The sequence below is a fragment of the Heteronotia binoei genome, chromosome 21 (assembly GCF_032191835.1).
Source record: "Heteronotia binoei isolate CCM8104 ecotype False Entrance Well chromosome 21, APGP_CSIRO_Hbin_v1, whole genome shotgun sequence".
Taxonomy (NCBI): Eukaryota; Metazoa; Chordata; class Lepidosauria; order Squamata; family Gekkonidae; genus Heteronotia; species Heteronotia binoei.
The window spans coordinates 41256726-41269984 of record NC_083243.1 but is presented as its reverse complement, the minus strand read 5'-3'; the positions used below and the strand labels follow the sequence as shown (position 1 = coordinate 41269984).

General features: G+C 45.5%; 1 protein-coding gene across 6 annotated transcripts in view; it reads right to left on the bottom strand.

The window, feature by feature from the left end:
- PTPN21 (protein tyrosine phosphatase non-receptor type 21) overlaps positions 1 to 12450 on the bottom strand; it is a 69699-nt gene extending 57249 nt beyond the window's left edge. For all 6 annotated transcript variants that reach the window (XM_060263047.1, XM_060263048.1, XM_060263049.1 and 3 more), the window contains exons 1-2: positions 12244 to 12450; positions 5996 to 6328 (exon numbers count right to left, since the gene is read on the bottom strand). In XM_060263047.1, coding sequence (XP_060119030.1) covers positions 5996 to 6175 — 180 coding nt within the window. In that variant the 5' untranslated portion in view covers positions 6176 to 6328; positions 12244 to 12450. The remainder of the gene's footprint in view (positions 1 to 5995; positions 6329 to 12243) is intronic.
- Between the last annotated feature and the right edge of the window lie 809 nt (positions 12451 to 13259).

Below are 13259 nucleotides of genomic sequence, written 5' to 3'. Positions count from 1 at the left end.
CACAGAACAATGGTCACATTCAACAGCCAGTTTCCTTATCACTACCCTTCCAGGAAGCCCCACCAAACAATGGGCACATCCACAAACCAATTACCCTTTCACCACACCCCCTCCAGCCCAGAAATAGCAGCTCTCCAGCAGCCCTGGCCCCACTCAATGCACAGCAGCCAAGAAGGTCAGAGCACCTGCTCCAGCTGCAACGCCACTGAGGATGTTCTCCGCAGCTGAGAACAAAACGTCTGGAAGGAAAACTTTCTCCAGTAGAACACGGCACTTGAGCCCGAAAGATTCTACAAACCCTAATGATGTTACCAGCCGTGAAAACCTGAAATCTTTACAAACTTCTATATTTGGTGCCGATCATAGCATTGACATAGGTAGGCAAAATGAATCAGTTATTCAACAGGTAAAAAGCTATTCATTATAAAACTGACAAAAGAGATTAAAGTGGAAAAATTCTTATTTAAGATTCCCAGAGAATTGAAAATTCACAGCGAGGATTGCCTGGAAAAGTTATTCTTCAGCCAGACAGTCAACCACCACAAAGTCATGCGAATACAATGGTGACCCCTGAGGCATGAGGGAAAGTGACTTTGGAAGGCAACTGGCAGGAAAGACTCAAGCTATTCATTTCCCAGAAGCAAATGACTTCACACCTAGGGATGGTCTGTCAGCAAATGGAAGATCCACCAGCAAACTTTGGCAGCACCCATGGCTATCATCACACTATGCATGCTATAGAAGTGATACTCCAAGAATCACAAAAAGCCACACTTGCAATTACCATCAACCCAAAGAGCAATATGTACTCCCATCTGTGGCATGAAGCCTGCACCTCAGAGAGGCTTACTGCCTTTGTGGAAATCTTACCACAGAGTTTCTGGCAATTGCTAGAGCGACTGTCAATGCTGAGCAGCTCTAGGAACTGTAGGAACTCTACAGTCAGAACATCTACCAAGTAGCTGAGGCCTTGGCTTTCTTTTTAATTTTAATCCCAGTATGCTGCCCCCCCACAAACAACCACTGACCCTACCAGTTGCCAGGCACTGCCCGACAACCCTATGTGCATCGTTCCTCCCCACTGTATTCTCTCAACAGCTCTGGGAAGCAGATGAGGGTGAAAGAGTCACCCAGCAAGCCTCATGGCAGAATAGTGATTTGAACTGTGGTCTCCCAAACCCTAGGCTGGATCCAGCCACACTTGGGGAGAAACATAAGCAGTCTCTTATTTTGTCCAGAAGTCACTCTCACAATGCCTTGCAGAAGCAGGGGAAGACGATGGGGATACAACAGCTATAACTTAGTACAAGTGAACACCACCATCTAATTTTCACACTTCTGCTTGGTAAGGATTCTATAGGGTTGCCATTTCTGGGGTGGGAAACACATGGAGATTTGGGGGCCGGAGCCTAAAAAGAGTTTGGGGAGGGGATGCGGAATAATGCCACAGAGTCCACTTTCCAATGCAGCCATTTTCTCCAGGTGAACTGATCTCCATCACCTGGAGATCAGATGTAATACTGGGAGGTCTCTAGCCACCACCTGGAGGTTGGCAACCCTAGGACTCTAGCACATGTGGACACTTCCTGGGGGATCCAAGCCTCTAGGGTGACACTCTAGCCACAACTGGCTTTCAACTTGGGGAAGACTTTTTAGTAGGCAAACAGCAAAAGGGAAAGAATAACTCCTACTCCCAAACTGCACCTCCATTCCTGACCCCAGCCTTTCAAGACTATTTTTTATTTCAAATAAAAATTCAGAGGGAGAGATGGCACCCTATGTCACACCAAATTCTGCCCCAAGTATGCATTTTTAGCATGCGTTTCCTTTGGGAGTGTTTCATTTCGAGAGCATATTCCAACAGCAAAATATGACTGTCCTCCCTTCCTTTGTCTCTGCACTCTGCCCACATTGATTCGTGGAATTTAATGAAGGCGTGTTTACGACTTGGCCTGGGTGTGTCACAAAAGATCCAGATTATATTTATATTCCCTCCAATTCACATTTTGCAAATACCACAAAATGAGCTTTGCAGTATAATTGGGGTTTCAGTAACTAGCTTTCCCCGCCATCATGTTTATAACATCCGACAATTAGAAACACTCCAAAAAGAAGATGGGCCCAGAGACAGCAAACAGATTACTCAAGTCTCCATCCTTCACTGCAGACAGGGTGGCATGTGGCAAAATACCAGCCCGACTCTACACAACATTCCACACTGAGGCTAAATTAACATACACCCGTTTATCTTGAGGAGTACACTCTGCATAATTTATTCAGGTTTCAAAGTATTTTGAAGGAAAGGCAAAACGAGCAGGCGTGGTGGCTACTATTAGGTAGCAGATTTTGCCGGTGGGGAGGCAGAACATTCATCACAGAAGAGACTCTTCCCTTGCCTGCAATCCTGGTCTCACCCTGGCTTCCAAGCCCTCGCCCCAACAATGCACATATGCAAGTCAAGCACTGTATATACCTGCAAAGGTCTAGACATCTGGGGGGGGGGAGGGGTTGGTTTGGCAGCCATAAAAGATGAACACCTCCCAAATCTGCGCCAGCTTTCAGATCCCACACTCAGGTAATAAACCCCAATGATGCCGGCAGCCTCCTTACTCCTAATCCCCATCACTTCCTACTACTGTTTAATGCTGCAAGACCTCTGCCACTCCCTCCAGCCTCAAGCATCCCAGCCTCCTTTTATACACTTTCCCTGTTTCTTCTCTAGTCCCTGAGTCACATTCCTTTCAGAACCCTGGATGCATCATTGCCCAATCCTAACTTTTTTCTCGCTGTCCTTGAGGGACAAGCTCTGACTTCTATCTACAACAGCCAAGGTATCCTTCTTACATAACCTTTACTAAACCATATGGGAATGGCCTCACTGCTGCTTCTCCCAAAGATGTTTTTGCCTACAACTCCCATCAGCCCCAATGGCTGGGGCTGATGGGAGTTGTAGGTAAAAAACATCTGGAGAGCCAATGTTTCCTACCCCTGTCTTGGAGGTTTCAGAAACAGCCCCTCCATCAGGCCTTCCCCCAAGTCCTGCCATTTCAGTGGGAAACACAAGAAGGATGAGAAATGGGGATGAAGGATCCAGGGGAGTCAGGTTCAGACCTCACCCCTCGAGCCAGGACCCCATCATCTGGGTAACCTAGGGTGGGTTGCTCAGCCTGGCCCACCTCACAGAATTGGTCGTGGGATGGGGCGGTAGAGAGGGGAATCTGGTATGTCTCGGGATCCTCAGAGGTAGGATGGGAAAGGGAGGAAAGAAAGAACTAGAGGCAGATTGTAGCTGTACTACACTGTGAGAATGGATGTATGGGGAGTTGCTGAAAACTACCTTATTTAATTGCAAGGACAATGACTCATCTCCTAAAAGTGCTATATACATAAACTGAGGCAATCCTGTCCCTCACAGCAGCCCAAATTGGGACAGACAACAGGAGGCAGCTGGAACAACTACTGGTTAGATTTAGAGAGGATTCAGTGGCATGGAAATGTCCAGGAAAAATTCACACCTGTGCATGGCAAAAAGTGGGGGGGTTTCCTATTTGTCCTGAACATTGTTTTTAACAGTGACATCTATTTTCCATACAATCTACATCTGCCTTTTGCTACAAAACTATTTTCCTGCCAAAATAATCCATGCAAGAATGTGTTTTGAGGGGAGGAAAGCGAACTTGTTCAGCAGTCTGGTTTTCACTCATAAATCTGATTTCATAACTTCACTTTAAGGAACCGCCTATCATTTCCCAATATGTTGAGGAACCAGCATTTATTTTAAAAGGGTAAGAAAGGAGATGAAATGAGGGGGGTCTCCCAGTCCCAGAAATGGCTTCTCAGAGGGGGCAGCATATACCAGTAATGCCACAAGCTTAAATAGTATCTTCCTTTCTAATCTTTTTCTCTTGTCTTGGCTTGAATTGCCTCAACAAACATCTCTGAAATAAAACTGGTGGCCAAGAGAGGTAGCCCTTTCTGTGGTGGCACCTCAGTTGACTTACCTTGGTCTTAAAACACATTTTAGTCATACTGAAAGGATTCATTGGAGAGGTCTGGTGTTGGGTTTGTTTGTTTTTTAGTGCTTCCCACATACTCAGTTTTTCCATGGAAAACAAAGCTTTTTTAGAAGTGTGAAAACCCTGCCCTGCCCTCGCCAAAGATATTCACATATCTAGCCAAACCCTTCAGTGGACAGAAAGGACACACATCCCAGACTTTTAGGTGGACTGCACTGCAGCTGTGTTAGGGTTGCCAAGTCCAATTCAAGAAATCTCTGGGGACTTTGGGGGTGGAGCCAGGAGACTTTGGGGGTGGAGCCAGGAGACACTGGGGTGGAGCTAGGAACAAGGGTGTGACAAGCATCACTGAACCCCAAAGGGAGTTTTGGCCATCGCGTTTCAAGGGACGGCACACCTTTTTAAATGTCTTCCTTCCCTCCACCCTCCCCTTCTCTGATTTCACCTCAGAGGCGGAGCAGGCGACGCCACTGCGCTGCCGCCGCCTCTTCTCCGCTTCACTGTAACTGCTCCTCCGAGATGGACTCAGCCTAAGCTGATCTTGGAGGAGCAGCTATGGTGAAGGGGAGAAGAGGCGGCAGCGCAGCAGCGTCGCCCGCTCCACCTCTGAGGTGAAATCAGAGAAGGGGAGGGTGGAGGCAGGCCAGGAGCGTGGCGAGCCGCGAGTCTGGGTCCATTTCTCATCTACATGATGACCTTTGCCACTTCAAGCCTTTAGTGAATTATATATACACTTGCATACATGGGCATATACAATTATTTACATAAACACTGACCCCACTTTCTTTAACAAAACTGATCCTTGGATGCTGAATTCTGCAGCTGATTCTAAATTCTGTGCTTGCACAGGATACATACAGTCCTGTTAATACCCTCAGTGATACTCTCAGTGGCAAAGCTTAGTTCTTACAAACAGAAGGTCCTGAGTTCAGATCCAAACATCTGCATATAGGGGGTCTCAGCTTCTGAGACTGGAAAAGATTCTGGGTAAGCTGCTGCCAGTCTGAAGAGACAACATCGACCTAGACATACAGCGGACCTGACTCAGTATAATGGAACTTCATGTGTTTATACATCTTACTGGCTCTTCTAATTCACACTCTCACTAGAGCATCAGTGCCAAAATGAGTCCCTCTTATGACAGTATAAACTAGGAGCTTTCCAATGTGGTTATCTCACATTAGTTTCCTTCCTCAGTTTAGATCAGAACAGACTGTTCCCTTATCACAAAACAGGATGCATGAGGTGACCATGATTCCACACACCAGAACATTTATGATGTTAGGTAATCTTCCAGAAGCAGGCGTTACCAATATGATCTGAGGGGCACCACCACCATGTGGTCTTTTTATAATATAATATATTCCTACATATCTTCAGATAACCTTATACAGATCACACCCACACACACAATCATTTATCATAGCTGATTTGAAGGTCACTGGAGGAGAAATTACAAATAAAGTAAATGTAAACAGCATGTGTGTATCATCACCCTCTTTTTAATGCTTCCGCCTACTGTAACATGCACCTGATGAAATAGCCTCCAGTCCATGAAGGGTCACATCAAAATTAAGATGTTAAAGAGTTTTAAAGTTTTGATTTAGATATTTCTGCCCCACTTTTCTCCTGAAAGGAGACCCAGAGCAACTACTAATATCATTCTCCCCTTCGCATTTTTATCCTCACAATAAACACCTGCGAGGCAAGTCAGGCTGAGAATGTGTGTCTGGCCCAAGGTCACGGGGCAAGCTTCCATGGCAGAGCGGAGATTCGAATCTGCCTCTCCCAGATCCTAGTCCATCACTCTAACTACTAACAATAACTCTCATTACAGCAGGTCCTCCCGCCAAATCTGTCTGCACTAGCCTTCTTTGGGTACATGAACACTGACAGAAGAAAATGCATGCTGGGTAGAACTCCAGAGCAGGGCACAACACAGGTGACCCTAACCCAGTGGGGAGACTCTCACAGCCTACCTCTCGAAGTTCAAGCCTCTGTGCCACAGCCTCCAAACTTTCCTGCCCGGTACTCTCCACCGACAATGTGAACTCCACAAATTCATTGTTAAGCAGCTGGATACGGGCCACCAAACAACTCTTGCTAGACACAGTGTAGCGTCGAGTTCGTTTCAGCTTCAGCCCAAAAGGCAGTGGCATTTTCTTTCCTAGCACATGCACAATAAGTCACAGAAAACCATCAAGGACAGTCAAGAGCTGCGAAGTTCCCAGACAATCAACCAGTGGTGGCAGCCATTAAAGATCCGTGAGTTTTCCTCCACATTTGGAGCACAGGAAACAGACATGACAATTCTGCAGAAGAAGAAAAAAGAGTGGGTGATTAATTTTGTTTAGTTCGTTTGTTTATTCCTCCACCTTTCTTCCCAACAGGGACCCAAAGCGGTTTACAACATTCTTCTCTCATCCATCTTATTCTCACAACCACTCTATAACATAAGCTATGCTGAGAGAGTGAGGCTGGCTCAAGATCACCCAATGAGCTTCCATGGAATGAGCAGGAATTTGAACCTGGTCTTCCAGATACTAGCCCAACGCTACTACACCACACTGGCTGTGGAACAGGTGAGGTGGTTAGCCTTTGGTAACTCACAATGCCAATACTTTACAAAACCCAGCCTCTGCATAGCACTTTTCTCTAACTGCTCAGAGCCTTTCACATAGGCTAGGATTACTATCCCTGTATTACAAATGCGAAGAGCACCGTGGCTCAGAGTGATAAGCTGCAGTACTGCAATCCAAGCTCTGCTCATGACCTGAGTTCAATCCCGGCAGAAGCTGGGTTCAGGTAGCTGGCTTGAGGTTGACTCAGCCTTCCATCCTTCTGAGGTCAGTAAAATGAGTACCCAGCTTGCTGGGAGTAAAGTGTAGATGACTGGGGAAGGCAAACCACCCCGTAAAAAAAGTCTGTGCTACTCCCTTCTAAACGACCTGCAACTATCAGAGTTTGAGCTGCAGAACCTTTAGGGATTAGCAGTATTCAACATATCAATTATCAATAAACGGTATGTTTTCAGTTATGCACATGGACTTTATTATAGTGGTATTTTGATCTGTTGCTGTGAATTTTGACAAAAGTTTGGCTCTTTAATTATAAAATTAAAGGTTGGCTCCTGGGAGAAAGGTTAATAAAATTATGGTGTGAAGAATACATCTACCCATCTAAACAGGGGGTGGTTTTAGCCTCTGCCCCCTTCCGTGTGGACCTTTTGAGGCATCTAGCTGGCCACTGTGGGAAACAGGATGCGGGACCATTGGTCTGATTTAGCAGGATGTTATGTTCTTGAATGACATTTGAATAGGAAACTTTCCAGCTCATGCCCTTAGTCATATCAGGCCCCCTGGGACCTTTGAGGCCTTTAGTATCGTAATATCAACATTGCTTGTGTACTGTAAAGACAAAGGGGGATTTTTTGTTTATTTAGCTAAATGGATTTTGCTAAATTGCTGAATTCCAAAAACTGTAAGGGAATCACAGGCATTTATGGAAAAGTACTTCAAGAGCTCAATATGGGATAAAGTTTAACACATAGGAACCTCATCACCTTCATGTTTTCTTTTGCATTTAACTATGCAATTAAAGCTGCATACATGCTAAATAACAGGAGTAACAGCCACAGCGATACATCTTTACATAGCACTTGAACAAAGCAGGAGTCAACTGCTTTCTTCAACTGCTTCAGACCATCGCGTCTGCCCACTTGGATCTATTTACATAAGCACTGTTAGGGCTTTCTCTCTATAGTCTACTGGCATCATTTCTGGAAGGGCAAGGACAGTATGGAGGAAGGCAAACACCATCCTTTGTTAGAGAACCCCAAAGTCATACAAACATTCTGAAATTTGTATTGCTATGAACGTATGAGCGGAAGGGGGCCATAGTTCACCTGCTTGGTATTCAGAGGCCCAAGGTTCAATCCCCAGCATTTCCAGATTCAAACGATCCGGTGATGTGAAAGACTTCTACCTGAGATTGTGGAGAGCTGTTGCCAGGTTCAGAGTAGACAATACTTATCTCAAAAGACCAATTGCCTGACTCAGAAGAAGGATGCTTCATAGGTGATAATAGTTTAAGAGTCCTGTGAGATATTACCCATCTTCTTAAAGATACAGCACTTACCCCATAAGGCAGGAGTGTCAAACACATGGCCCGTTGGAACCGGCCCATTCAGAGTTTTAATCCAGCCAACAAGCAACTGATAGTGATTACATTTATTACCAGATGACATAGCCCATACATTAGGTCCCCATATATTTTCCCAGTGCTAACAGGAAGTAGGAAGGTGGGCATCAGGGAGATACCGTAAGGATATACTGTAAGAGTGTAAATGTTTTAAGTGTGTTTGTATTTTGAGTAAAAAATATCGTTAGTTGGATTTGCCTGTGTCCTTTATAAAATTTATATCTCCATTACCTGACATTACATTTTATGGCATGCATGGCCTGGTCCAACAAAGTGACATTTGTGTCAGATCTGGCCCTCACAACAAATGAGCTTGATACCTCTGCCTTAACGGCATTAATACCTTACCTTTCTTCCCAGTGGGTACCCAGACTGGTTTACATTGTTCTCCTTTCCTCCACTTTATACTCAACAACACTGTGAGATACGTTAAACTGAGCGTGTGTTATTGGCCCAGTCATGTTATTCTATTGTGGCAAAATGAAATAAAAGTCCAGTTGCACTTCAGATAATAAAACATTTATTCCAGCATAAGGGTTCTTGAGTCAGAGCTCACTTCATCAGATACAAGACATTTTGAGGATCTTCACTTTTAAGATTCCCTTCCTCTGCCTCACACTGTGTTGGTCTCTAGACCAGCAGCCCCATGAGGAATTATATGCCTTCTCCTTGAAAGTTGCCAGTTGCCCTCTCCCTCCATTTCCTCACTAACCATGCATGCCACTGCTGCAATTAATATCCCAGGAGTCTGGTCCAGCCCTGTGCAATGTCAGCTAAGCAAACAACTTGAAGTTGTGCATGCAGCCCTCAAGGCCAGTCCTGACTGTGCATGCATGCCTAAAATGCATCTTCTGGCCTTTGAAAGCAAGGGAAAGAACCTGGCATCACTCTGCAGTAGTAAAGAATGCATAGGAATGGGGATGCTTTCAATATCAGAAAGGGCACAGGTCAGTGAAGTAGGAACTGATGCAGCTCAGTGGTACAGCATCTGCTTGGCATTCAGAAAGTCCCAGGTTCAATCTAATTAAAAAGATCATGCAGTAGGTGATGTGAACAGACCTCCACCTGAGACCCTGGAGAACCACTGCTAGTCTGAGTAGACAATACTGACCTTGATGCTTATATGTACATAGATTACCCTGTGTGGCTGGTTCGGCTGAGAGGCCCAGGATCATCCAGCAAGATTCCACCACAGAGTGGGGATTCAAACCTAGATTTCCCAGCTCCCAGGCCAATATATTACCGCTGCTGCCATATTTCTAACATGGAACACCAGCTAGAACTATTGACTTCATTCAGACAAACAGAGGCAATACCTATACCATTAGCACCACCACCCACAGCTCGTTCAGTCTGTAACAGCCCTTATTTAGGGCTCATCTCTGTATACTCTACTGGCATCATTTATGGAAGGGCAAGAACAGTATGGAGGGGGGCTGTCCTCATCTAGAGGAAAGGAAATGTGGACCACCACCCTCTGGGTCCTCTTGCAATACCAGCAAACAACATAATCCATTTCCTTCTCTAGATTCCACTGATGAGGCTCCCACATTTAGCTCTTCACAGCTGAAAATATCACACACCTAAGCATAAATTGCAGGAGGAAAGGCAGCATGGAACAGCCCGATCTAATCAGATCTTGAAAGCTAAGCAGGGTCAGCCTAGTTAGTACAGCAATGGGACTTTGGGCCTTGGTACCAGATGTTCTAGATGCCCCGACCTGGCTGGCTCAGGCTAGTCTGAAGCCAAGTAGGGTCAGCCCTGATTAACACTTGAATCAGAAACCATCAATGAAGACCAGGTTTGCAATGGAGAGGCATACAATAGCAAACTACCTCTGATTGTCTCTCTTGCCTTGAAAACCCTTTGGGGTCCCCATAAATTGGCTGCAACTTGACAGCATTTTCTACCACTACAAGATATACCACATTTGAAGAAAAACTCTACAAGACTGTAAAAAGCAGGCTGTAAAGAATTTACAGCACTAGGTTTTTTAGATGTCTGCTTCATTTTTTTGTTTTGAATGGCCAGCATACACTGTGGGCATTTTGCCACCAATACACTGGCCAATTCACGATATGAATACTGAGCCACTTGAAAATATACCTGAAATATTAGCAATATTTTGGTGGGGGTTTTTTCAGCAATGGATTTCTTAATGGGCCTTGACTATCTGTTACACAACACAAACCAGCAAGTTAAGCACTTTTCAGTCTTGTTGAAATTGACGGAAGCACATGTTGAACACTACAATGTAATTCAAACTTACTTGGAAGAAAACCTACTGGAATTAGCAGGACTTCACAGCAAACTTGGATAGGTGTACAGTGCACCTCTCTTCCATGGAAGTACATACTAACTTTGGCAAGACCATGTCCACTGTGTTCAAAATCTCAGACAGATGTACAACATTCACTGTGCATTTCCTCACCACATTTGTATTTACTTCCAATAGAGAGAACCTTTTTCCTTATCTTATGGGAAATGCTTTTTTACACAAGGGGGGGAACCTTACCAGGCAGCTTATAAGAAAGCAGCAACAGCTAGATCCAAATCTAGTAGTACCCTAGAGACCAACAAGATTGTTGTGGTATAAGCTTCCAAGAGTCAAAGCTCCCTTTGTATCTGATGAAGGGAGCTTTGACTCTCAAAAGCTTATATCATCCCACCCCCCCAAAAAAACGTGTTTGTCTCTAGAATACTACTGGATTCATGTCTAGCTGTTCTACTACAAACCAACAAAGCTACCCTCTAAAAGGAGACATCAAGGCATTTTCCACCCATAATTTATATTCCATTTCACTTTCCAAAAAATGACAGACACAGCATATGCAATGGCCCAAGTAAATGTATTTAGTACTGAGCCAATTAGAAAATGTCTTGGGGGGGTAAATAATGCTTTGAACCTATTCAACAACTTTTCATGCTGGCCAAGCACAATTTGTGCAAACACAGCGCGACCAGTTTTGTTGAGCAGCTGTTATTTTCTGCTGCCAGCTGCTGTCATGTTAACCCCCCACACACAAACAGACATGCCTGTTTCAAAATAATGTCTATCGGCACGATTAAGGGAGTTTGCAAGTGGTAAGAGGATACTGCCACAGTGCCCACAGGAGCAAATCCATTCTGTATTTAGCAGGCCGAGAATACGTTGAATACTATATTCTCTTTTAGCTTACTGTTTTCCAAAAGCTCAGCTTTTCCATTCGTACACAGGGGGCTTCTACTTTTTCAGTTTGCTCGTATCACCAATTCACAATTGAAAAGAAGAAATAGTTGCACATGGTACTAAAATAGCATTTTCCTTTGTTTCATTATAAATTGCTGATTTTCCTTGTTAAGGATTCTGCAATCAAATCCCTGATCACTGTGTAACAGTGAACATAATGAAGAAGGAATATGAATCTCCTTCTATTTGTGGGCAAAAGGCAAGAACAGAAGACGCACTTTGATTAATTTTTAAATAGCCTTGCCAACTACAAATGAAATACAGCTGTTGTAATCCATGTAATGTTCCCGTTCTTGCTTCAGACACCAGAAATCACAAGAGATTGACACCAAAGTAAACAAGAGTCCTCCGTCTTGACACTTCCCTATGTATAAAAGCAGGGTGTATCTGTGAACAAAGAAGTCCTCACCGAGCACCGGAGTGCGGGCGGGCAGAACACACGAAGGCAAACTTTAATTGCGATTTTTATGAAGTTCCATGCAAGTCACTGCCAAGCCAAAACACAAACAGGGCCGCTGAGGCACACCACAGGATCATCAGACGACTACAAGCCACAATTGTGGCTTTCACACCAGCCCTTCGCAGAATTAACCTCAGCTAACGCCAGTGAGGCTCAGCTGGAAGTTCAATATGCCCACCTGTTTGGTTTGTGGGCTCGCTTTAAATCCCTAGCTCGAAGGCTTCTCAAAAGCAAACAAAACTATAAGAAAGCGTCTTATTTAGAAAGGGAAGAAAAGACAAGCAGCAGCATCCTTGAATACTTTCTCTCTCTCTCCCCCACCCCCTGGTTCCGTTTACCTGCTAACCCGCGTCCAAGGCAAAGAGGGCTCCTTTCGCTGTACAAAGCCAGGCGCACCCTGGGGAGCTAGTCGGGGGAGGAAGCGCACTTCACGTGTCTCGCTTTGAAAGCCACTTCTCGGGTGTCCCCCCCCGCCCCCCCTTGCCTTCCTGTCGAAAAGCAGCCGCGATCTCCGCCTGCGCTTCTCCGCTCAGGCAGTCCCGGTGCAAACAGTCCTCACTTCCTGCCTCCTCCACACAACAACAACAAGGAGGATCCACGCAGGCTGGCGCACACGCCAGAGGAGGCTTTCCCCAGCCCAGCCAGCCGCCTTCCTGTGACAGAGGAAGCCCTGGGACTGCGGGCGCACAAGACGAGTCTCCCCCCACCCCACCCCCCTCGGCAAGGCTGTTTGCAAGCGGCCCGTAAGGGAAAGGGCTGCGGGAGCGTGTAGGGTTCCCCCCGCCTCTTCGGGGCGTTCCCCTTCGCTCCGGCCATGCGGAAGGATACTGTGCAGTCCTGGAAGCACGGCCCTCTATGTTTGCGGCCCCATTACCTCAGAGAGTTGGAATGCCAGGCCGGGGGAATGTCAGCAGCGGGACAGCTGCTTGGGGAGCTGATGCTTCCCTGGCTGGAACAGGAGGCGAAGGCGGCGGCGTTGCAGAAAGGGCGGGGAGTCAGCTTGAAAAGAAGCAGCCCTCAATGGGAATCGTCCAAAAGAGCTTCTAGAAATCAACGCTCGGTCCTTTCATTTTCTTTCAAAATATGTGCTTTAAAAAAAGACAACCCTTTTCCAGTTCAAGGAAAAGCGACGGCTGAAGCGTTCAGCAGCGGACAAGTGTTCTGCGGCTGTGCTTGACAACTGTTTTGCCTTAAGCAGAAACCTGCTCCTCCAGCGTTAAAGAAGAGCCTCCAAACTGAAGTTCAGAAAAATACCACATCCTGACGAAACTATATAAATAAATCAGGAACAGTAAATCATGCCCGTGTATTAGAGAAATGGATATCTTATGGGATCTGAAAAGCTAACAAAAAA